The sequence below is a fragment of the Lipotes vexillifer genome, unplaced genomic scaffold, assembly GCF_000442215.2.
Source record: "Lipotes vexillifer unplaced genomic scaffold, Lipotes_vexillifer_v1.1 scaffold571, whole genome shotgun sequence".
Taxonomy (NCBI): domain Eukaryota; kingdom Metazoa; phylum Chordata; class Mammalia; order Artiodactyla; family Lipotidae; genus Lipotes; species Lipotes vexillifer.
In genome coordinates, this window is record NW_006790468.1 from 1,152,830 (window position 1) to 1,179,276 (window position 26,447).

The 26,447-nt window shown below is 35.2% G+C and overlaps 1 protein-coding gene across 6 annotated transcripts in view; it reads right to left on the bottom strand.

Annotated features, from left to right (window-relative positions):
• PUM2 (pumilio RNA binding family member 2) overlaps nt 1-26,447 on the bottom strand; it is a 91,718-nt gene that overhangs the window by 30,918 nt on the left and 34,353 nt on the right. For all 6 annotated transcript variants that reach the window (XM_007463751.1, XM_007463749.1, XM_007463750.1 and 3 more), the window contains 7 exons: nt 24,937-25,207; nt 24,385-24,478; nt 17,339-17,464; nt 14,476-14,618; nt 12,643-12,772; nt 2,728-2,871; nt 2,321-2,611 (listed from right to left, as the gene is read on the bottom strand). In XM_007463751.1, the coding sequence (XP_007463813.1) occupies nt 2,321-2,611; nt 2,728-2,871; nt 12,643-12,772; nt 14,476-14,618; nt 17,339-17,464; nt 24,385-24,478; nt 24,937-25,207 (1,199 nt within the window). The remainder of the gene's footprint in view (nt 1-2,320; nt 2,612-2,727; nt 2,872-12,642; nt 12,773-14,475; nt 14,619-17,338; nt 17,465-24,384; nt 24,479-24,936; nt 25,208-26,447) is intronic.

The window sequence follows — 26,447 nt, forward strand, 5'->3', positions numbered from 1 at the left end:
TTCCTCTAAAAAGGAAAAGCCAAGCCGAACATTTAAAAGTAATTCAGAAATAGCTTTACTTTAAACCTAACAAGCTGGCTCCTTAAGTTTTACTATATGCCTAAATTATCTGCAACAGTATGACTACAAAATATAAAACAAAGTATACCTAAAATATCTAAGCGGCTAGACAGTGGAGTCACTAATCATTTATCAACTGTGGATAAAATGTTAAATTACAAACTTTCAGTTGTAAAAGAACATTCTAATGGGTCATAGAAATGGTGATTTAATTACTTTATTACAATTGCTAAGCTTCCTGGTGAGCTGAGTTATAAACTGGGGTATTTTAACACTACTAAGCATTAATAATTTCATCATATGGGTAAAAGAACGACTGTGTATATGTTACTGTGTGTGTACATGAGCACACAAACACATTATATTTTAGATTTCATATAGGTATGGAATTGCCATAATATAAAAAGGCAATGGGTAGACTTCGAAGAGTACCTAAGTGCAGCACTTGAATGAATGCTCATGAAATGTTCAAGAGGAGGGAGATGACAGGTTATTTACTGGTATTTAGGGGTGGCAACTGTTAATGTCCTCTGAGGCACGGTAAAACAGAGGTACCCCAAACTGGAAATCAGAATGGAGTAAGCAATGCTCATAGATAAGGGAGGAATGAAGATGATGAGTTTTTGGGACAGAGGCATCTGCAGGGGACACGTGTAGAGAACAAAATGTTGATGGCTCACCAGTTCCGGAATGCAGGGGGAAGGCTCTTAACAACTAAGAGACAAACGGGAATTTGGAGTTCCTACAAATCTATAACAGACCATCAGTGACATTTTATTAGAAAAGGGAACATGAGATTTATCAAGTCTTTTCTCTATTTTTCCTGGATATTTAGGGTCTACAATCTATAGAAATTAGTTATTTCCACACACAAAATTTTTTTTTTAAAGTTATATGTTCTTTTGATTTTCTCCAGCAATCTAGGATTATTTGGGGAAAATCCTCGCCAATTGTGTTAGAAACAAAAAAATGAGTCTATGGGGGCACTTGGGCGAGAGATAATAAAGACTAAGCTCCAAAAGGAATGAAAAAAAATCAAACAGGAAAATTAAGACTAAACAGTCTCTATGTTCACTAGACTTTTCCTCAGAAGTTCCCATGCCCATTTCTTTAGGTAATTTTGTATTAGGCAAATATATTTCCCTTTTGTATTTCATTGTTACAAAAAAGCATTCTGCACCTAAAAGTTTATAGCTGTTCTAGACCATCATATTTATAAATATGAATGTTCAAGAAGTTCAGAAGATACTGTCTTAGAAAACTGGTAAGCACAGTTAGTAATGACTGGCATGTGTTAGTTTTGCCATTTTTCACACCAGAAAAGAATATAATTTAATGTGGTGGGAAAACAGATGAGAACCAGATTTTAAGACTCAAGGACATGAGAGGAATAAAAAACCTCTTGAGGTGTGAATAAATGGCCCTGCCCCTCATAAAGAAAAGGCTGTCAATTGTACCAAGAGAATGAGAGTAAGCTGTTTTTTCTCTGTTTCCTGAATCCTCTGGAAACACCAGAGACTGATAATACAATGTGTGTCAACAGGGTGTCGGTGTGGGCCTCTTCTGATTTCAGCTCTTTCTCAGTTACAAAATCAGTTTGTGTGGGTAAATTATTTATTTTGTGAAGCTATTTAAAATTTGGATTTCTTAAGGATTATATATAAAACTAGGATATGGGGAAAAAAAGTCCTTTTAAATGAACTTTTAGTGATAAAGGCTAAGTTGTTTAATATAAAGATAGGCATATTTATCTTAGGGGTTTCTGTTTAGAACATTACATCATATTTTATTTTTATATATTATACCAAATAGAGATCATTAACAACCATTAGCATTTAATAAGAATAAATCATCTGATGAGTACACAAAAGTTATTTTAAAACACCAGAAACTTAAGATGGCAAAAATATTTACTTCCTCAAACATTAATATTATAGAGCAAAGGGAAGAGCTAGTAATTAGCATAATACATACTATCCCAAACAAACCTTACTAAAACAAAAATTATAGTAATAGAATTCTTAAAGCCAGGGGAAAATGTATTATATTTGAGTAAAGCATGAGGCTGCTTGAAATGAGTTAAGCATTCCTAAATGTTACAGGAGGTGGTTTTTCAGCTACAAAACTAAACCAATAAACCAGTATCTTATTCCTGTCCTTTCTATACCACAAGCTATTACTGTTTATATTAATATTAAAAACAAATACATATACCTCATGTCCACTTAGCAGAGTACACTCATCTTAAAAAGAAACTTACCTGATGAGCCAAATCCACTGAGGGCTGAGCCTATAGCAGCACCCAAAGAGCTACTGCTTCCAAAGCCAAGAGAAGTACTTCCAGGTTGGCCAGGTCCGTGAGAAAATAAAGAACTGCTCTGGGAGCTATTAGTCAAAGAAGTGCTCCCATAAAATGAATTCGACTGCAGATTAGTGCTTGGCTGCTGCGGCTGCTGCTGCTGCGGTGGTGGCTGAGTGCCAAGGGGCCGGAAGAGACCATTTGTGCTGCCTGTGAGACTATTTGCAGTTCCTCCAGCTGCTGCTGCCGCTGCTGTAAATTAAATTTCAGACACTTCTTAAAACTACCCAGAAAACCATTTTCTATTTTTGAAACATCTCAAACAACACCAGAAAAATATTATTCCTGAAAACGTCAGTTACACTTACCAGCTTGTGCTGCTGCTGAACTAATTAAAACAGGTGTTGGAGCCATTAATCGAACTGGAGCTCCAAGGCCAGTTCTTGCTCCAGGGCCAACCACTAAGGCACCAGTCTGATCATAATAGGCAGTTGGAGTTAGTACTTGATAGCCTACATAATATTAAAATAAATGTTTACCAATGAAAACATTATAAAAAACATGTATTTATTTCCCCCTACATTTGTGTTTTTATCAACCAGAAAACACAGCTATTTATACTGTTAATATAAAACCGTTAGTCACCATATAAAAGCAAACACAGCTGAGAAGGTATTACTAAATATATGAAAATGTACTAAAGCACAAGTAAATTTTTTTCCTAAATTTTAACAGAGATGCCTCTCGCTTATGGACAACAAAATGATGAGATATATTCCTTGATATTGAAACCATAGGTAATCAAGGGCTGATGCTTGAAAGTTATTACCATTTAGTCAGTTGTCCCAAGAGGAGAATGGATAGAACGACTACAGGAAGTGAGGGAGAACGCTGTACGATTTATTATGCAATTTTAGTAAATTTCTAAACGAAGTGCCTCACTACCAGCATTCCCTTAGATTTTCATTTGTAAGCAGCCCTTTAAAAATTAAATCATGATATAAACAGATAACTCAAAATCATAAGGTTTAACAGTCAATTTGTAAAGGTTCTCAAGCTGGAGTCTGAATAAAAATCACACAGGTATTAGTTTTATTACAGCCTTGACCACAAGGCAGGTGACAATTTGCATTATTCAGAACGACAGGTGAGTGAAGTTTATCTCTTCATAGACCTTCTCAGTAGGGACTCCTCATCTGAACCACAGAACAGAAAATGACTATTTCGAACAGAAAAGTGACTATTTTGCCAATTCTCTCAAGGATGGTGCATAGTAAGTACCACTCAAGATGCATGGGAGAGAAGTTAACTATATATATATATACAGTGGATACTTCAAGGCAATAGGGCTTATTCTCTCCCAGAACGCAGGTTGAGAAAGGCTGTCTTATACAGTTAACAGAGACTTAGGCTCAAAAGTCTGAGGATCACTTGCAAAACTGCACTGGCAACCTTGGATACTTTTAAATTTAAACACTACTTTCCCCACTAAGACCAAAACTTTCACATGCAAAGGCTGTTTTAATTAAATACAGTAATTCTGCTTCCCAATTACCATTTTACTAATACAATGGATATGAATTAGGAGGACCAGCCAAATGAAGAGAAGCATCGGGCAAAACCTAGGAGGGAATGTAAAGCTTTCAAGCCCTCTCCTCATGGAGTGAACATGATGAATTTGAGAAGATTATTAGATATCCAACTGTAACTGTCACATAGGATATGCAAGTCTAGAGTTCAGGAGAGCGGTTCAGGCTGGAATTATAAACATGGGAGTGGTCAACATGAGGATGGTATAAGCTAAAAAGGACAAAATCACCAAGAAAATAAAAGGGCAGGGCTTATGGCCTGAGGGTACTTTACAAGAGGTTGGAGACAGCAGGAACAGGGAAGAGACTGAGAGGAAAGAGCCAGTAAAGAAGAAAGAAAATTCAAACAATTTGGTCTCTTGGAGGCCAAAGAAAAAAGAATTTGAACGAAGACTGATCAACAATGTCAAATGCTGCTAAAAGCCATTAAGAGTTGAGAACCTGACCAATGAATTTAGCAACATGGAAGTCATTCTGGTAAGGATAAAAGCCAAACTGTAGTGAATTCAGTAAAGAATGGAAAAACCATAAACAATTACAGAAATGCTTTTGAGGAGTTTTGCTGTAAAAAAAAAAAAAGGACCAGAGGCGAGCTACACAAAGGGGGCTGAGAGTAATTTTTTTCTTAACCAGAAAATGTACTTGATTAGCAGAGCATGATACTTAGGTGTTTAAAAATTTTATTGTTATTGTGAAATAAAACACATAAAAAGTACAAAAAACAGTACATTATAATGACTACAACACAAAAAAGTCTAACTACCATCCAAGCCAAGAAACAGAAAACTGCCCAGCATCCCACCTCTCGAAAGTCCCTGCTCTACCAAGTCTTCTCTTTCCCCCATCCAAGCCAAGAAACAGAAAACTGCCCAGCATCCCACCTCTCGAAAGGCCCTGATCTACCAAGTCTTCTCTTTCCCTTAGAGTTACACATTCTACTTCCGATAAATGCTTCTCTCTAAACAAACAATCATTTTGAATTATTTAAAAAATTTTAGGTACGATTCATCCATGTGGTTATACAGAGACCTTCTAGTTTCCATCTTCATTATTGTATAGCACCTCATTGGACAGACACCACAATGAATTTATCCATTCTACACTTACACGGTTGCCAGTTTGGGGCCACTGCCAGACAGTACTGCCATAAACATTTTTGTATATGTATGCTGGTGTGTTATGTGTACATATTTCTCTAATCTAAGGTATATATCTAGTAGTTGACACCCTGGGCCAAAGGGCATGTGTATTTTCAAACTTTGGCAAATAATGCCAACCTGCCTTCAAAGTGGTTGTGCAAATTTACATGCTTCCCACCTTGGTATTAGAGTTCCCATTGCTCCATGACTTCAGTAATATTTGATAATGTCAGACTTTTAAAAACTGGCCAATCTGAAAGAGAGGCCGAAGCATTCTGTTGTGGTTTTGATTTTCTCTCCCCATAAGGAGGTTGAGCATCTTTTCATATGCTAATTAGGCACTGGGATTTCCTCTGGGGAAACAGCTGTTCAAGTCTCTTTCACCCATTTTCCTACTGGTCTGCCTTTGATTTATAATTCTTTATATATGCTGAATTTCGGTGTTTCACCATTTTAATGCATTGCAAATATCTTCTTCCTTTCTTAGCCTGACCTGTGATTCTCTTTATGGTGACTTTTGAAGTAATGTGTTCAATTTATTATTTCCTTTATTTTCATAAAAAAATTTCCCTATATTATCTTCTAATAGCTTTAAAATTCCACTTTTCCACACTTAGGTCTAAAATCCAAATGGAGCTGAGTACTGAACACAGGATAAGGCAGCGGTTCAATTTGATGCCCAAATCATCAATTTTATTTCTTCTTATTTATAAAACAAGTCATTCATTCCTCCCTACTGCTTTTTGCTGCTTTCTTTGCTATTAATTAGGTGGCCATTTCTTTTGGGAATCTCACTTTTGGGGTCTCTACTTTGTTCCACTGGTCTGTTTGTCCATGCAGTAATTCAACTGCAGCTTTAGAGTAAATCTTACTCTGTAAGTTAGAACAGAGCAAGTCCTTCTACTTACTTTTGTTCTTTAAGAATGTTTTGGCTAATCTTGACTCTGCATTTTCATTAAATTTTAGTTATCAGCTGTCAAAAAGAACCACCAAAAGAACCCATTGTGATTTTTGATTGGAAATGCACTGAAATTACAGGTTAATATGGGGAGAACTGGCATGTTTAAAATATTGAATTGCCCAATGGTTTGTTTATTTAGGTCTCCTTTAATGTCTAAACAAAGCTGCTTCCCACAGAAACTGGGCACATTTTTTGTTAGACTTATTCCTAGGTACTTCTGACTACTGTAAATAATAACCTTCAAATTTTTCATTTCAAAACATTATGGTGTTGGGAGTTCCCTTGCAGTCCAGTGGTTAGGACTCAGCGCTTTTACTGCCGTGGGCCTGGGTTCAACCCCTGGTTGGGGAGCTAAGACCCCGCAAGCAGCGCAGCATGTCAGAAAAAAAAAGAAAAAGAAAAAGAAAAGGCTGTTGGTTAACAGAAAGATTTTTAACCTGATTTTTATATCCAAAAACCTTAACAAAAACACATTAATTCTAATACTTTATCTGCAGATTCAGTTAATACAATCATATTTTCTGCAAATGACAGTTGTGTTTTTCTATTTACATAACTTTTTCATTTTACTAGAATTTCTTTCATGTTATATACTGGCTAGGCTCTTTAATATAATGTTGAAAAGAAGTATCGTTAGCAGAAATCCTTGTCTTATTCCCAGTCTTAGATGGAACACTTTCAAGTATTTCCTATAAATAGGAAAGTCTATCATCCTTGGGAAGTGGGGTAGGGTGTTTAATTCCCTCCCGACTCCCCAGCATATTAAAGACGTTATCTTCTGGTTCATAGTTGTTAAAGAGGTTTTTTTTTTTTAAGTCAATATATAAATTTATTATGTTTTTCCTGCATCTTTTGAGAAGTTTTTATGATTATTATCTTTTAATGTGGCAAATTACACTGTGATTTGCTAATGTTCATCTTGCATTCTTGGGATAAAACCAACTTGTTCATGATATATTATCCTGCTTTATATTGCTACATCTGGTTTGCTAATATTTGAGGACTTCTAAATCCATGTTCTTAAGTCTGATGAGCCTACAATTTTCCTTTTCTGCACTGTTTGACGGGTTTTAATATCAAGATAATGCTAGTACCATAAAATGGCATGGGAAGAACACCCTCTTTTTCTGTTCTCTGGAATTTTAAAAATTGGAATTGTTGGAATTATTTCTTCCTTGAATGCCTGATATCATTCACCACTGAAGTTGTGCTGGTCTGGAATTTTCTTGGAATATTTTTGACTACTCAATTGATTTAATGGTAATGAACTTTAGATTTTCTATGTATCCTTGAGTGTGTTTGGTTACATTGTCCTAGTTATTTGTCCATTTTGTCTACAATTTCCAATTTCTTAACATGAGATTGGTTCCTAATACCCTCTTATGATTATTTTATTTTTCTGATATTGGTTATTATGTCTTCTCTCTTTACCTTTTTTTTTGATGAACCTCTCAGAGGTTTAACAATTTTATTAGTCTTTTCAAAGACATAAATTTTGGGATAACCTGACTCTTTTAACTATATGTTTGTCATCTATTTCATCCACATCAGTTTCTATCTTTATTATTTGGCTTCCTTCTACAATTCTTTGGGTTTATTCTCTTCCTTTTATGGTTCCCAGATAGAAACTTATTTTCTAATGTATGCATTGAAGCCTATATACTCCTGCCATTTGCAGCAACATGGATGGACCTAGAGATTATCATACTAAGTGAAGTAAGCCACACAGAGAAAGACAACTATCATATGATATTGCTTATATGTGGAATCCAAAAGAAAAAACAAACAAACAAACGATACAAATGAACTTATGCACAAAACAGAAATAGACCCATGGACATAGAAAACAAACTTATGGTTACTAAAAGGGAAGGGGGGGGAGGAAATTAGAGAAGTTTTGGATTAACATATACACACTACTATATATAAAATAGATAACCAACAAGGACCTACTGTATAGCACAGGGAACTATACTCAATATTTTATAATAACCTATATGGAAAAAGAACCTGAAAAATAATATATATAAATATAACTCAATCACTCTGTTGTACACCTGAAACTAACAACACTGTAAATCAACTATACTTCAATTAAAAAAAAGCCTATATACCCCTCTTCTATGTTTTGTTTTTAAGTGTAGTCCACAAGTCTAAATATGTAGCATTTTCATAATCATTCAGTTCAAAAGTTTCTAATTTCTATTGTATTATCTTTTTGTTACTTATCTAAAAGACACAAGAGATTAAAAGAGACATGGTCCCTACACTCAAGAATTATACAATTTGTAGCGAAGATAATGTACTGTATTCTTAATTCTAAGATGCCACTTATTTTCAGACATGACATTGATCAAATAACTTTCCTTAGGGAGAAATACATAACTCTTCCACTTTAATTTTAAGACACCTCACACCTCCAAACATGGTAAAATAATTAAATTAAGAAAACAAACCACAAATAGCTAAATGAAATGCAAGGCAGACAAAAGTAGTAAAGAAAGGAGCAAGTTATGTGCCACAAGAATGGCAAAAAGAATGATTATTATTATTTTTCTTTTTTTTGGCTGTGCCACGTGGCCTATAGGATCTTAGTTCCCTGACTAGGGATCGAACCCATACCCCCTGCGCTGGAAGCTCTGTGTCTTAACCACTGGACTGCCAGGGAAGTCCCAGGAGGAATAAGTATTAATGAACAAGCACTGGGCAAGATTTGGGAAGGCTTCATGGAAAGGATCATATTAAACGATGAGAAGGAAAGTTAATCACAAAGTATAAAGCAAGGCTTTAAAAAGGAAAATGTAAAAGTATATATCCCAATTTTGCTTAAAATTTATAAAAGTGTATTCTAAGCTAAAAGTATTAGCTAGGGCTAAAGGCATAAAAGGATATTTGTGGAACAGTATGTGGTCTAGTGTGTTAAAGCACAGGACCAGGACAGTACTGATTAGGTTAAAAGGTATCAATAGTTTGGAGCTATATTAATGAAAATGTTAAGAAGCAGAATGGTATGAACTAACCTGTATTTTTGAAAGGTAACTGAGGGGAGAATAAAAAGATTAAATAAACAGAAGAGACTGGAGGCAGACAGAGTTAGTGGGAGGATATAGGAGAAGCTGAACAAGAATAGCAGAGATGAAAAGAAGTGAACATGAGAGAATAAACAACAACTGGCAAGTCACTGAATGTGGAGCACAAAAGAAAACCAAGAGTTAAAGAATGAAGCCAAAAATTTCTAGCTCAAGGGGATAGCGGGGTTAATAGTGAAATAGGGTAAACAATAAGATAAGCAAATTTGGGAGAGGTGAGTTCATTTTTGGACATTTTCAGTTTAAGGAGTGGCAGGAACATATACATGGTAGTATCTTGTACAAATGTAGAAATGTGTTAAGTGTTCAGTAAAGAATCCAAGATGCAGACGTAAACTCACTGGTTTACTGGTATAGGAAAGACAGGTGAAAAGATGAAAGTAGTTAAGACTCTTCCACAGAAAAAATATAAAGTATCTCTATTTTTCCAATATTGAAACTAAGGTTCAAAGAGGAAAGTAACATGGCCAAGGTCACACAATTAACTGGCAGAGCAATATGGCAGGTGTGACTCCAAAGCATCTAGTCACTAAAGCCAGAAAGTCTTTTACATTTAAGTGATATACAGAGGAAAGGGAGACTGACAAAAAGCAATGAGAAAGATGGGAGAGCCACGAGAGTAAAATATCACACAAATGTAGTGGAGAGGAGTTGCAGAAAGTTGGACATACAATAGAGTTGTGTAATACAACAAAGAATTGAGAAAAGTAAGGATGGAGGACAGGAAGTCATACTTCGGCACTGAGTTACATTAGAGCTACTGAAAAGGAATCGTGGAGGCGGGGCTTAAAAGAAGTGTGGGGTAGAATGTAAATTCTGAAAGGTAGTATAAGAGGGGAGCACAAGAGATAAAGCTTTTTAGGATGAAGAGGCAGACTAGCATCGTGGTTGTGGAAAAGGAGGTGGCAGAGGGAGAAAGACTGAAAATACAAGACTGAAAAACAATGATGGCATATATAATCAAGCAGAAGGATTGAAAGTCTGTAATCAATACAGTACAAGGAACAGGGATTTGATGGATGAGAAGTGAAGGACAGAAGGTGGAAAAGCTAAGGACTGCATGAGATTTGAAGAAATAAACCATTTTCTAAGCAAGCTTTTGTATTAGCTTTATATCTTTAAAACATATGAAGATATAACACATAAAACTTTGTATCTATTTAACTATTTGAATAAGGGAGAATTATTTCATCATAGTCCTGGGCAGAATAAAGTACAGAAGGTATCAGAGAAAAGTTTTACAGTGAGGGAATCATATGAACAGTCAACAAGTCACTTAGGCACACAAATATTATTCCTAGTAAAGCCCTTTTTGTGAAAATGATTTTTACATTTTACAGTTGTAAAGGGACTAAATGTTGTGGCTTAGAAGGTTACGTAAAATAATCTGTTTTTTTTCCCTAAAAGTTTTACCTGCTTTTAATTTTCTCATCATTCCGAAGACAGTCAATGGTTTTTAGACAAATATCGTGTAAAAAGTGGTTTTCTTTTAGGAGTACCAAGATAGAGTTCACTGATGAACAAAACAAAACAAAACAAAGCAATAAAGAGCTTTCTTATAGAATGGAAAGAAGTGAACATAAAAATAAATTTTGAGAAGACCAAAGTTGATAAAATTAATTGCAAAATACCTTGATGTTTTTAGTAAATAAGAACATGAGCTGAATATGAGGAAGAGGAGCAAAGGCACTGATAAGAAATGGATAATAGGCCCAGCACCAAAAGTCTAAAACAATAAGCGAAAAGTTAAAGGGAGAAGCAAATAAACACAGGTCAGAAGCATTCTCTTAAATCAAAATCCTACTTAGAATCTAGTAAGACAGGACTGTTGTACTCCATGACTCTTCTCCCTTTTCTATTTATAGCTAAAACCCAAGAGGAACCCAGAATGGTCTTAGCAATGGCTTTCATAAACTCCCAGCTCAGTTCTTTTTAGCCCTGTTCCACGTCTCTCCACATGCCTACAACTTCTGCTTCACAGTCCATTTCACTAAGGGCTGCTTTTGCGAGGGTATTTATCTACAGTACAATTAATGAAAACTGGAACACGTATTTCATTAATCAGTATAGTTGACTCTTAAACAATGCAGGGGTTGGGGCACCAACCCTCTGTGCAACTGAAAATCTGCAAATAACTTTACAGTTAACCCTCATATCCACTATTTTGCACCTGCAGGATTGAAATAACCACAGATTGTGTAGTACTATAGTACATATTTATTGAAAAAGATCCACATATAAGTGGACCCACGCAGTTAAAACCCATGGTTGTTCAAGGGTTAGCTGTAATCTACAGCTGAAGGAGTAACTACTCATATACTAAAAGTGAAAAAATGGCATGCTTGAAAGTGAGTCTTTAGGACTGAAGAGAAATGAAGGAATAGAATGGGAAGTGATGCATTATCTACGGACATTCAAATGTAGCCTTTAAAAACATAACAAGTGCTAATAGATAACTAATAAGAACCTGCTGTATAAAAATAAAATAAAATTCAAAAGAACCAAACATAACAAGTGCTGCTTCATTAGCTTAAGAAAGATACCTTCCTTCCATCTTCCACTGTTATTAAAGTACTAATTTTGTGTTTAGTTTCACAAAATTACTTCACAAAAAATGTACTTTGTTGGCCTTTTCTAAAAGTTGTACTGTGGCAACGGGCAGAAAACTTTAGTAAATGCTGATGCCATTAGGTTATAAAAACCAACAGGTTAAAATACTATAAATGTGCTAAACAAGACTGAGCAATGTTCTAACTGGAAAATGTTAGCTGTACACTTTTCAACATTAATTAATTAAATGACTAACTATCCTTGTAAGGCAGAAATGGCAAATAGGTTTTGTTTGACATACCACCTAATGGTTTTATTTCTTAAAGCACTGCATTAAGAATTCTGGGCTGAGGGCTTCCCTGGTGGTGCAGTGGTTGAGAATCTGCCTGCTAATGCAGGGGACACAGGTTCGAGCCCTGCTCTGGGAGGATCCCACATGCCGCGGAGCAACTAGGCCCGTGAGCCACAACTACTGAGCCTGCGTGTCTGGAGCCTGTGCTCCGCAACAAGAGAGGATGCGATAGTGAGAGGCCCGCGCACCGTGATGAAGAGTGACCCCCGTTTGCCATAACTAGAGAAAGCCCTCGCACAGAAACGAAGACCCAACACAGCAAAAATAAATAAATTTATAAATAAACTCCTACCCCCAACATCTTAAAAAAAAAAAAAAAAAAAAAGAATTCTGGGCTACACTCCACTGGAAAGACGCTATGATTTACACCATAAACAGACTTAAGAAAAAAAGGTTTTTGAGAATTCTAACACATATTTGCCATCCCTGTCATTGTCTCCGAAACAATACTGATTTCAACTATTGGCACCTGAGTTGTAAATAATGCATTGCAGGGTAGGCAAGATTTAAAGACATTTCTTGATTTTTCTCACTCCTCAGTGTGAGAATCTACATTTAACATTTTAAGTCTATTCAAATTTCCACAATTAACCAACTATATACCTGGCATGCCGGTAGCAAGACCCTGACCAAAAGCCAAAGTTGGATTTGCTGCTGCAAGTGATTCAGCTTGCTGCCCTTGCTGGCCCTGACTGGGAGTAAGAGGGCGCTGACCTGCTCCAGCACGAAGAACCTACAAAGGACAAACAATTTCCTTAAAAATGAAATTATAAAATAACAAATTCTCAGACAACTCTGTATATATCACAGATTGCCTTTGGATATTCTTTGAGCATATTTACATTCAATGAAATGTCAGTTTACCATAAAAAAAATACGAATAACACCAAAAACATAATCTATTAAGCAACATGGTAGAGGGTCTTCAGGAACAATTATTTCTAGTATTTGTGCTCTTTAACCTACCAAAGTAGAATTAAAATGAGAGACAGATATTTGGGTGGTGAGAAGGGAATGGCAAAATCTTACATGAAGACAAAAGTTTAAATTTTATTATTTTCTAAGACTGAAAACTATAAATTAAGTATGATTATTCAATTAGTCTGGTACGAGATTGTGGTGCAGAGTGAAAACTTCAAATTGAACCAAGTTTTCAGAATTCAGAAGCTTTAATTAAAGTGAGTAAAAAGCTACTTTTTACTGTAAAACCTTAGGGTTAAAAAAGGAACACAAGATTTCATCAAAAAATGTGAAAACTCTTAAGGCTGGTCAAACTGCTTCATAATACATAGTTGTTGTAGTGAATATACACAAGCATGATACACATTAATTTCACAAAGGTAAATACTTTTCAGGACAAAGGTAAATACAATTCAGGACAAGGGGGATTCATCTTAAGTCCACTGGTGTAAGTAAGCATCACGCACAGGTATATGTAATGTTTAGGCAATGTGATATTTTTATCTGCCCAAAGAAGACACAGATTTAAAAAGAATTTATTAAATGGTGCTGTGGTATAATCTACAAGGACTGAGCTACAGGATAGCTTTAACAGAATATCAATATAGTTTAAAAGAAAATTCAACTGCCAAGTAACACTATACTTGTCATTAAGTTGCTTCTTTGGTATAAATATGATAAATTTGGGGCTTCCCTGGTGGCACAGTGGTTGAGAGTCCCCCTGCCGATGCAGGGGACACAGGTTTGTGCCCCGGTCCGGGAAGATCCCACATGCCGCGGAGCGGCTAGGCCCGTGAGCCATGGCCGCTGAGCCTGCGTGTCCGGAGCCTGTGCTCCGCAACGGGAGAGGCCACAACAGTGAGAGGACCACGCACCGCGGGGGGGAAAAAAAAAAAAAAAAAAAAAAAAGATAAATTTGACAAACAGAATTCTGGAATTTTTATCAGAATTTTTCTTTTACATTTATTTATAAAAATAGTTCCAGAAAAGTGGCTGAAATTTTAAAAAATCTTAAAAATAAACATTTTCTGTTTTAAGAAATTAAATCTAACCTTTAGTGAAAATATTTCACCTTTCCTCGCTTAAAAACAAAGTACCCAGTAATCTCCTTTTTCTGTCAGAAATATATTAAGTTAATATTTAAAATAGTAATTTAAATACCCAGAAGAAAATGACAATTACTTTGACAGAAACATTATGAGCACACTTTAAGAAGTGATGAAAAGAAAATTAAAAATTGCTAGAGATTTCAAGACAGTTTCAATAATAGAAATGTTGAAGTGGAATACAACCAAATCTTTAAGTTCATATATATGACTACTGGAGGAAAAAAACCACATAATATCTGTATACCAACTATATGATAAGTGCTGTGCTACATATTGGGGAAAATAAAAAAACACAGATCTTGAATGCAGGGAGCTCATGAAATTTCCAAGACTCTTCAGGTAGTATTTAATGAAGGCAGGCCTATACCTGTTGCTGTCCAGGCTGAGCTTGTGATGCTGCTTGCTGATTTGCTGTGTTGTTTGCCGCAGCTGCAGCCTGCTGCTGAAATAAATTGGCTGGATACACCCCCCACGGAACACCATAATACTGAGGTGGAACCACTGCCGGACCTAAACCCCACATCCCACCCCCCCAAAAAAAATAAAAAAAGTCACTACATTTTATAGATAAATAAGGTCAGTTACCATTAGATCATAAAAAAGGGACAGTGCATAAGACTTAGAGCAGATGTCCTTACAATCCTCTACCCACATACAACTGTCTTCCCCTTTCTCTTTTTCCCAGTTTTACTAGAGAGAAAGTCTCACTGAGGTATGGATTATTAAAAAAGAAAGTATTGAGAGGTGACAGCAGTCGTCTTAATGGAAAGATGTGAACTAAACTCAAGAAGACCAATGAATTGACAGGACACTGAACCATCTATTCAACACCTATTATTGAATGCTAGTTTATGCATTTGATACTGGCAAATAGGAACATTAAACACCATAAAACTGTAAGATTTCCTATACTCAACTCAGCATTTTCTTTAAAAAGGAATTTTTAAAATTGAAAACAAAACATTTTTGGCTTTTAATTTGTAATCTATAACATAAAACTAGGGAAAACGTTGGTACTAAGCTTGCTACAACTGTATTTTAATTGTAAACTGTGAATTTTAAAATATTCTTCATATCTGAAACAGAATTAGTTACAATTCTCACAAAACAATTGAAAATCACATAAAAACAAATGAAACATCAGTGTCTTTATGGTTAGGAAGATGGAACTAGTAAGTTAAGACAAGAAAGAACTATGAAATATAATCATGGACATAGACATAAAAAAGCAAACCAGGAAAAACAGAATGAATTCTTGCTCTATTCTACTTTATTCAAGATAAAATTTCATTTCTGGACAGTAAATAGTATCACACAATAAGCCCTGCCATTAAACTAATGATTACGATGTCATGTTTCCTGACTGATACATGTCCCTAAATTCCACTGATATGATTTTAGTATATCTAATGTGTATACTTTGGAAAGTCAAACTCTTGGTTTCACTTTGTTTTGGAAGAAAATAAAGCCCAGTGTAACTGACTCGATCACTAAAATGAAAAGCTTTAAACAGTTTAAAGGTAAAATATATTTCTAAAGATAGTTTAAGCACAATCTACAATGAAGACTCTTAAAATATAGAAAAGGATTTATGAAGAAAGGATACACTGTCAAAACAAAACAAAAGAATCAGACATCCATCTAGAACCTCTCTGTCCAAAAGTAGCCAGAAGTCATCTGTGGCTAAACAATTAAAAGCTGGAGAGCCTGAATTAAGATGTGCTGTAAGTATGTAATACACACAGGATTTTGAAGACTTAGCATTAAAAATAAATAAAATAAAGTATCTATTAATAATTTTAAAGATATTGATTACATGATATACTGGGCTAAATCAAACATACTGAAATTAATTTCATCTGTGGTTTACTTTTATAATGTGGTTACTAGAAAAATCTAAGTTACATTATCTGGCTCACGTTCTATTTCTACTGAACAGTGCTGATCTTAGAAAGCCTAAGTAAGTTCAGAACGCCAGGAATCCTTATCTCAAAACTAATGACCTCTTAAAGTTGCTTCCTTCAGTTCCATAGATTAATGATTTTATGTATGTATGATATACTAGCACTTTACATACTAACATCCAGTTAAATAGTACCAGGAAAGCTCACATCTTTATGGAATCACATGCAGATCTATACCAAAAACTACTGAATGTGACAGGTTAGTTTCAGTCTGCTAAGATATCAAACAAGAATTTGAAATTAACATTTTTTTCAGGTCTTTAAGTCTTGAGAATTAAAAAAATGCCTATGAAAAGACTAACTGTTCTGCAGTCACAATAATAAATAATTACCAGAAGTGGATTTAAAATTAATTGATCAGTGATAATTCAGTGAACTTATCAGTGACAGCTTAAAGTTATGGAAAGTTAGCCAATCAACAGACTCAACCCAAGGAACACACTTCTATGGTTGACATCTCCCTCTTCCTGTCTTGGTAACCAACATAAATCATGCTTAAGACAAATTCATTCCTGTCTCTGTAACTAACTCAACACAAAACAACCTTCCCCCAAAACCCTACAGAAGATCAGCAAATCACTCTGCTCAGTAAGACTGTGCCTAACCGGTACACAACTCTCCCTTACTTAAATAAGACATAAATACAGTTTGGTTTAAAAAATTTTTTCCCCCAGCTTTACTGCCATACAACTGACATGTGACATTGTGTACTTTTGGTTTTTACTTCAGATTATGAGTGGTGGTTATCAGGCTTTGACACTTAATAAGTTCTTTCCACCTCAATCCCACCTTTTTGTCCCTCAGCTTGCCTGCACATTTTAGCATTGCTAATTTAACTTTACTTTTTAGATACTCATTCTCTTAAGATCACTGAACCTCTTTACCTTGTACTATCCCTGACCTGGGTATTTATAGCAGCTACCCCCAGTTTATTTTCTGAGAAGTAACTTTATTTGCACTGTCTCTGTGGGTAATGGGATCAGTCACAAGAATAAAGATTTGTGGCTGCTAATGTAAGATTTCTGAGACTATAAAACTAAAATGTAAAACAACTATGTACAGGAGGAAACGAGTTATCAGACTTAGGTTTTCCCCTGTAGCATTACAGTTGAAAAATAAACTAACTCTCTGGAAACTTCAGTTCATTCTGGATATATGTTTCAGTTTTTCCTAGAAACTTCAAATTGCCCAAATAGACAAAAATAAAGCTTATCCCCAAATTAAAACTAAATCCATAACAAGCAACAAGTATGAACAGTAAGTTACCTGCTAATGTTGCTGCTGCAGCCAATCCTGCTGCAGTATACGGATCAGTCCCTGGAGGAGCAGCACTAATAATATATGGATTTGGCACAAATGCAGCTGGAGCAAGGCCTGCTGAGAATACACCAGCTGTATTTTAAAGGGGGAGAAATAATAAATAAAAAAATATGTATGATTTTCTTCATCAGGTTAAAAAAAAACATTTCTTCTGAAATTAGGGTTGGTGGGGGAGGAGAGGGTGTATAATGATTCTAATTCTTATTAACTAAGTGACCTTGGGCATGTAATACAACCTGACTTTGGAGTTCTTTGTTTATGAAACTGGTTTATCACCAGTGATTTTTGTTAGAATTAAATATACATGACTGTATAGTACTAGCATATACACACACTAAATGTTTAGAGCTAGAATTGCTATTGTTCAATAGTGGTTTTTCATTCAATCCTTATTAAGCCATACTGTGAGCTAGGGATTCAACACTGAGAGAGACAGATATGATCTACGCTCACAGATCACTCCATCTAGTGAGAAAAACAAACAAGTAAGTTGGCAATTAGAATATAGTGTAAGTGCTATATGAGCACAGAAAGTAGGGGTATCCAAGAAGCTTTTGGTAGGACGGAGTGGGGTTGTAGTGTATAAGATAAAACTGGAGTTATAATCAGAATGAAGACTCATGAAGAGTTTCCTGGGTCATGCTAAGTAGTTTGGACTTTATCCTGAAAATAAAACAATGAAGAGTTTTAAGCAGGAGTGTAAACCCACTTCTGAGTCTAATATATGCCAATATAGATTTGGTTAAAGCTAAGAAAGATTTTAAAATATTCATCTGCAGTACCTATTAAAGAAAGAAGAAAACCGCTGGTATTGAGCAGGAATCAGTATGTAGACCTTTTATCATAAGGTACTAAAAAATTACTTTGAAAATGTACTGCGAGAGTTTCCTCTTCTGGAAACTAACTGTGACAAGTACAAGGTAGGGAAATAATTAAACAGAATGTGTTTAAAGTTAAAGGAGCTCAAAAAGGTTCAAGTTAAAAGATGATGGTGGGGAGATATGGGCATAAAGCAGGTGGACATAAAACGATTTATTTTTTTACTTTTTTTTTATTTTTATTTTTTGCGGTGCGCGGGCCTCTCACCGTTGTGGCCTCTCCCGTCGCGGAGCACAGGCTCCGGACACGCAGGCCCAGCGGCCATGGCTCACGGGCCCAGCCTCTCCGCGGCACGTGGGATCATCCCGGACCAGGGCACGAACCCGCGTCCCCTGCATCGGCAGGCGGACTCTCAACCACTGCGCCACCAGGGAAGCCCATAAAACGATTTTTAAAAAGTATTCAAAAGGTAAATTTACCTTAAAATCTAGGTCTTAAAATCAAGATTCAGAAACCTAATTCTAACTATATTATAGTGGCTTTCACATTTTGTGACTGTGACCCACAATGTAAAATACATTTCCCTAGTGTCCATATACACACACATGCCACAAACAAAAATCTCAAAAGGATATTTATCCTTATATGAGGTTCCAATGCACTCTATTTTCTATTTAATTTTTCTCTTCATTGATTTCTAAATTACTTAATTTTAAGAAATATTGGCCACAAGCTACAATATTGATTTCAAGCCCAGGCATAGCATGGCCATTTGAAAAATCTGCTTTTAATAAAAGAAATAAGAAACAGAGGGTTCAACAAAATCCTTGCACTATTTAAAAAATCATTTGCTCAAAGTTGCATTCTTAGCTATGTCCTTAGTCGAAGGTTTCAAGATTTCCTTCTGGTTCCTCTACCGTGATTATCTTTATGACAAGAATAAAGATGTATTGATATCCATGTTCTACTCCTATAACTACAAATCGAAAAGTCAGGGCCTAATTTTATATTCTATATTTTTATGATTAAAAAAGACTGCTTTTAAAAAATGAAATACTATTGAAGTATATAATGTGGAAAGCCAAAGTCCTCATGTAACCTTTACTGGCAGGTGGTTTATAGCCTTCTAAAACTTTTTTTTCAATTTTAGACATGATTTTAACATAGCTCTCTCCGTATTTATATTACAAAGCAGATAAAAAGCAGGAAGGTTTCAAATATTTGAAAAACAAGGAATTAGTGTGACCTAACGGATATATATTGAACCTCTGCCAAAAAAAATGAAGAAAACTTATTTTAAGCTCACATGATTCACTTAGAAATATTTGCAACACATTAGACATCAAACCATATGCTTGTTTGTGTACATATAAATATGTATATGTTTGCATGTATATATACATGTTTTTGAATCTGTGTTTACATATGCACATATGTATACCCTTGTAAATTTTTATATTTATATACACAAACACACACTCATACATTTTATATTACAGGGTATAACGGTACTTTAATATGCTTTTTTCACTTGCCAATTAACCAGAGATCCCTTTCTATGTCAACAGATACCTATCTAATTCATTTTGAGGGGGTGGGGGGTGGGGGTGAGGCGGGGTTGCTGCTTGGCTTGTCGATCTTACTTCCCCAACCAGGGATAGAACAGTAGCCCTTGGCAGTGAAAGCACGAGTCCTAACCACTAGACCGCCAGGGAATTCCCTACTTCATTTTTTTTTATAGCTTCATAGTTTTGTATCCCACTACATAGAAGAAACATGATTTAACCAGTCTACTACAGATATATATTTAGATGAGTCACAAGTTTTTGCTATAAATAATGCTGCTATTATTCTTTAAGTATAATACAGTATCATCATATCCTCATGAAAATTCACGTAAATGGACAAATATATATAATTTCTTGATCCACATTTCCAGATTACCCTCCAGGAAAGTTGTACCAATTTACATTACTACCGTAAGTATATGAGAATACCACTTACACTCCCGCTGAAATAGGATATTATCAAACTTTTTAAAAGTTGTCAACATCAGAAGTAAAATAAAGCATTCAAATTTTTTGGTTTTAATCTATAGTTCTTTGGCTATCAAAGAGAAAAGACATATCAAATCTTTTATACCTTTATTTTTTCGCATTAAAATTTTTAATCCATCAGGAATATGACCCAATTATCTCCAACTTATTCTCCAAAGATATTCTTTTATAATTAGTTTGCAGTGTCAAGGTTAAAATTACCCTACCACTGCACCCCAAACACACACACACCCATTTCAGAGTGTTCTTGTTTACTGACCAACTTGTATATTTCTAGGCCAGTGCCACACTGTTTTAATCACTGTGGACAATAATTGTTCTGAAATACGGTTGAGTACGTCCACCTCTCATTTTAGTGTTCTATTAATTTTCCGGTTTCACTTTTCTGAGATAAACATCAAAAGCAAACTTGCAAGTTCCAAAAAAAAAAAAAATCCTGTTGGGATTCCAATCAATATATTAAATTCACAACTTAATTTAAGGAGAATTGACCTCTTTACAGTAATGAGTTTCCCCCAAAGGGCATGTGTTCTCATTTATCTAAGCCTTCAGAAAAAGTTTACAGTTTTCTTTACACACACCTTGAACTGATTTAGTTACTCCCTACTCCACCCCACATCCTGATTACTATGTACTATATTACAGTGTTCATAAGTTTTATCTTCTGGTTCATTTCCTCCTAGGTGATAGCTAGTTAATTATGCAACCCACCTATGTCTTTTTTTTTTTTTTTTTTTTTTTACAAGGTTCTGAAATGGTCTGTTTTCACATCATTTTGTTGTTTCAAGACCTCCGATCTTTGATGACTTAAGTCCTTGATCTCTTAATATTCTAAATAAACATTTTAAAGTTCTTTTCAGAACTTTAAAGTTCTCTTATTTCTACATCTTGGGTGTAAATTCTACTATATGTTATATGACTGCCTTCTGACTGCTCTTTCTTGTTTGCACTGTAATTTCTGTTTTAGATACTATCTTATATGAGATTCTCTTACACTTACTCATCCCAATTGCTAACTACACACCATAAGGTGAAGTCTCCAAACCAAGTCTTTATTGGTGACTTGGGGGTCTAACCCTCCAACCCCAATCCTGGCACTGTGCAGGCCTTCTGCTTATTTATCCCTCTTGCAGCCCGCTACAGGCCTCATAGATTTATTTCCAGTTTACTCCTATGGATCACCTCTCAATTTCCTATCCTACAGAAATTCCCCAGCCATCAAAACAACCCCACGTTTTTCTTTTCTCTCTCTCTTCCCCTTCTGAGTGTGGCTCTATATTTTAAAACATAAAATGTATTGTATCTATACCTCTTTCTGGTCCAGTCCATGGGCTAAGTTCTAGCCTGCTACCTGTTTTTGTATGAATTAGCTAAGAATAAACATTCTAAAATGGTTGAAAATAATAATTTGTAACAAATGAAAATTATACAAAATTCATATAACAGTGCCCATAGTAAAGTTTTATAGAACACAGTTGTACTCATTTATGTATTGTCTACAACTGCTTTGTGCTATAACAGCAGGGTTGAGTAGCTGTGACTGAAACCATATGGCTTACAAAATTTAAATATTTACTATCTGGGACTTTATAGAAAAAGTCTGTCAACTCCATTCTAGAATATGCACTGTCTGTTATGGTAGTGTTTACCATATATAGCTACTGAGCATTTAAAATATGACTAGTCTAAACTGAGATCTGCTCAAAGTGGGAAAATGCATACCTCATTTCAAAGACTTTATATGAAGAAGAGAATTTAACATTTCTTATTAGTGTTATATTGATTATACTTGAAATATTTTGGATATAATGGATTAAATAAAATACTATTCAAACTAATTTCACCTAGTTCTTTTTACTTTTTAAAATGTAGCTACTAAATAATTTTAAATTCTGTGTGGCACATATTATATTTCTCTTGGGACAGTGCTGTTCTAAATGAACTATCAGCCAGCTAAGAGATGACTGAGCAAACCTGGATAAAAGGACTATGATCAACTCTCTCTCTCTTTCTATTTAACTATGGAACAAAGATGAAAAGATGGGATCAATTTTGCTAAGTTATGCTTTCTTAGAAATTTCCATTTTATTCAGGTTTTCAAATTTATTTGCATAGTTTCCCTGATGGCTTCACAAAGTTGTTCTAAGTTGTGCCAAATCTTTAAAGATCACGTAAGACAGAATGTAAATGAAAATACTCCAAGGCATTACAAAAAGGAACATTTCTAAATTATTTTTATGAAGCAAGTATATTGATATCAAAACCTAACAAAAAATGCAAAAATGCACACAAACTTAAAGACTAACTTCATTATATGTTGATTAAAAAAAAATCCTAAATAAAACATTAGCAAATTAAAAGAGCTCATTAAAATAATTATATACAATTCTTCCAAATCCTAAGAACACAGGAATGATTCAATTATTAGAAAATATCATTCATAAAATTAATAAATACTAATTAAGAGCTTTCATAGATACCAATTTAAAGATATAATGAAAGACAGGAAGGCATTTACAATGATAGCAAAAGGTAAAATACCAAAGAATAAACTTATTGGGAAATATGCAAACTTACATGAGAAAAACTTTAAAGCAACCATAAACAACACAGAAGCAGACCTGAACAAAATTAAAGATATACTATGTCCTGGATAAGAATACTTAATGTCATAAAGATGTTGATCTTCCTAAGTTAAGATTTTAACCTGATCTGGAAGTAAATAAAAGGATTGTAAAGTTCATGTGAAAAAGCAAATAAGAACCAAAAATTTAAAACTCCCAAAAGGAAGAGCAATAATGGGTATCCTAGCCTGCCACATATATAAATCATATCACAAAGCATCAAGAAATAAAAAGTGTTGTGCTGGCCCACGAGTAGACAGGAGTCAGTACGTTTCTAACAACGAATAAGAAGTACTGAAGAACAGGGATACAGAAGGCTGAAGAAAACTGGAAAAAACAGGTCCAGAGTGCATGCTGCTATTAGAAGTCATCTAGAAATGTGTGGTCATCTTTGATTAAAACCAAAAATAAAATTTTGGACCTGGAAAGACTTCTTGGATTGACAGAACAATACACAGTTAAGGGAACAGAACCAACTTAGTATATTCCACCCCCTGCCCCCAAACATACTGATGTTGAGAGTGTTCACAACTTTTCCAACCAGGAAATAAATCAAGGTCAGCCAAAATCAGGTGTAACGGTTCCACAAACATGATAAAATAACATAAATCTATACACACACATTTACCAATGTCATATACCTGGTTTTGGTATTGTACTATAATTATGTAAGATGTAGTCATTTAGGGCAAACTGGGTAGGGAATCTCTCTGTACTCTCCTTGCAACCTCATGTGAATCAGTAATTATTTTAAAATAACAACAACAAAAAAAACCCAAGCCACAAAAACACATACTAATGTCTGAACTCTACCAGTAACACATATGTAATTGTAATAATTCACATTATAGTAAAGACTATAAAGGTCAAAGACTAAATAGCTTAATGAATTAAGGAAGAAAATATTCAAAGAAATTTTCTTGGGATTCCTATTTCCAACCCATTTTAAAAATAAACATTCTGACTTGATATGAACACCTATAACTACACTTGAATTTCCAAGTGTTTGATGCTCTCGACTTCACACTGAGAAAAATACTTATGTGCTCAGACTTCCCAGGCGGTCCAACGGTTAGGACTCTGCCTTCCAGTGCCAGGGGTGTGGGTTCAATCCCTGGTCGGGGAGCTAAGATCACACATGCTTCATGGCCAAAAAAACCCCCAAAACATAAAACAGAAGCAATATTGTAACTAATTCAAGAAATACTTTAAAAATGGTCCACATAAAAAAAAAAATCTTTAAAAACAAACTTATGTGCTGACAGTTTTTATCAAGTTATAGATTTTTATTTCACCAAGGATACAAATAAAAGCCAAACTGTTCTTCCCTAATCTTTACTCTTGCCATGTAATCTACTACTGTTTTATCTCAATGAGATGTTTCAAAAGTAATGAAATAAAACCATTCAATAAATACGAAAGGAACATTCTAAACACTTTAACACAAGATTTTCTAACAGTGTAATCAAAATAGTAACTTATAAAGACTCACCTATATGTGGCTGCTGAGCTGTGGCTAATGCATATTGCTGCTGTTGAGCTGCAGTTAACTGCTGAACTGTCAGTGCATTAGTCCTCTGAAAGAGCTATTAAGAAAAATATTTAATACAAAGATTAGTCTCAGAGCATTTCATTTTTGTTTAGAAAGCTAAGAATAGAATATTATAAATACATATTTGAATCACTTTTTCAACTACAAGGACACTTCATTCAATAAAACACTAAATGTTCAAGAATACCCCTATTGGGCTTCCCTGGTGGCGCAGTGGTTGAGAGTCCGCCTGCCGATGCAGGGGACACAGGTTCGTGCCCCGGTCCCGGAAGATCCCACATGCTGCGGAGCGGCTGGGCCCGTGAGCCGTGGCCGCTGAGCCTGCGCATCGGGAGCCTGTGCTCCGCAACGGGAGAGGCCACAACAGTGAGAGGCCCGGGTATAGCAAAAAAAAAAGAATACCCCTATTATTTATGTCAATGTCTCACAGCACTTCAGGCTATACTAGTACATAGTCAAGAGGAACTTCTTTAAAGGAGTGGCATGCTTTACCTGCTGCTGGGAGTTGTAGTCGAAAAGGCCTACAGTAGCTCCTGAAGAGTCCATTGGTACCTGATTACCAGGATAGTCAAACTGTAAGGAATCCAGACCAACTTGTTCCATGGCATCTAGATTCTGAGTTTCAGGATTTGAAAATTCTTCAACAAGTGGCTTATTAGCTGTAGGATTAGGAAGAGGCCCCAGTCCTTCTGGGGGATTAGTATTGGGGCCCAGGCGCTCAACTACTTCAGTTGGAGAGGCTTGACGACTTCCAGGAGTACGACTATGCAAACAAAACAGAAATGAGTAAAAGTAACAAGTATGTCAAAAGGTGAAATGGGAACGTAGGAAAATCATGAAAAAACAAATGGTTGTAAAACACAGAGGGCAAATTAGGCACCCTAGGTCACTAACCATTCCACTTTATCACATTTTTTTCTGTTTAATCTAGTTTCCTCTTAAGAGCTGACATGGTTTCATTATTTAAATATTAGTGACCATTGTCCCCAATTTGAATAGCATAAAGATACAACTCAATTTTACAGATAAGGAAATTTGCTAATACCACAATTTAAGCTTAGACTACCCAAAACTTTTGTCTCAAATCAGATAAAATGAATCGTAGGTATGAACAGCAGACTATCAAGTGACAAATATGGGAACGCTCAAAACCAAAACCCACCTACCATACTCCCATCCTGTCCACCAGCACATACTTTCCCTAACATTTTGCTTAATATTTCAGGAAAAAAACTGGCCATAAAGAATCATACGGCCTTCATGACTTAAGGGTGTAAAATATACAATACAACAGAAAAGGGCAGTGAACCAAGAAAGAAAGCTGACTCCTGATTCTATCTTTAAGTATTATTTTGAGCAAATCATTTCATCTTCCAGGCCTCAGTTTCCTTACTGAGACTGAAGAGGTGACCTTGTGGTTCCAAATAACAAGAACAAAAAGACTACTTGTGAAAACCTTCTATGAGCGCTCCAAAAACCATCTTTATCATACCAAATTGTTTAAGCTTAAACGAGAAGAGAAATGTATAACATATTAATCAAAAATTAAGTATGCACATCAATGAAAAATATAATCCTACACACACAAAAAGCAACTTTCCCCACTGACTAGCCTTCTTAATTTTCTGAAGCAATTTATTAACATTGGCCTAAATTTTAAGCACTGACTCTTCTCTTTTTATCAACATCCTTCACAGTCTAAACTTTATTTTCACTTTATTTCTTGACATAATTAATTCTCATTTACAGTCTCTTTCCTTCTACAGAAATATTTTATATAAGATCCTTTCCCTCACAAGAAACAAGTCTGTTCTGGAACCATCAGTTCATAGTATATTCAAATATAAGTACATTAAATAAATGGCAGTAACTATTTTACCTGGCTTTCAACGTCAGTTGTTACACCTATGTAACTGACCCCAACTTCAGGTGCTTCACATTGGGATAAATTTGCTAACATGTACAGAACATTTCACAAAGCAATTGCTTAATTACAAAAATTG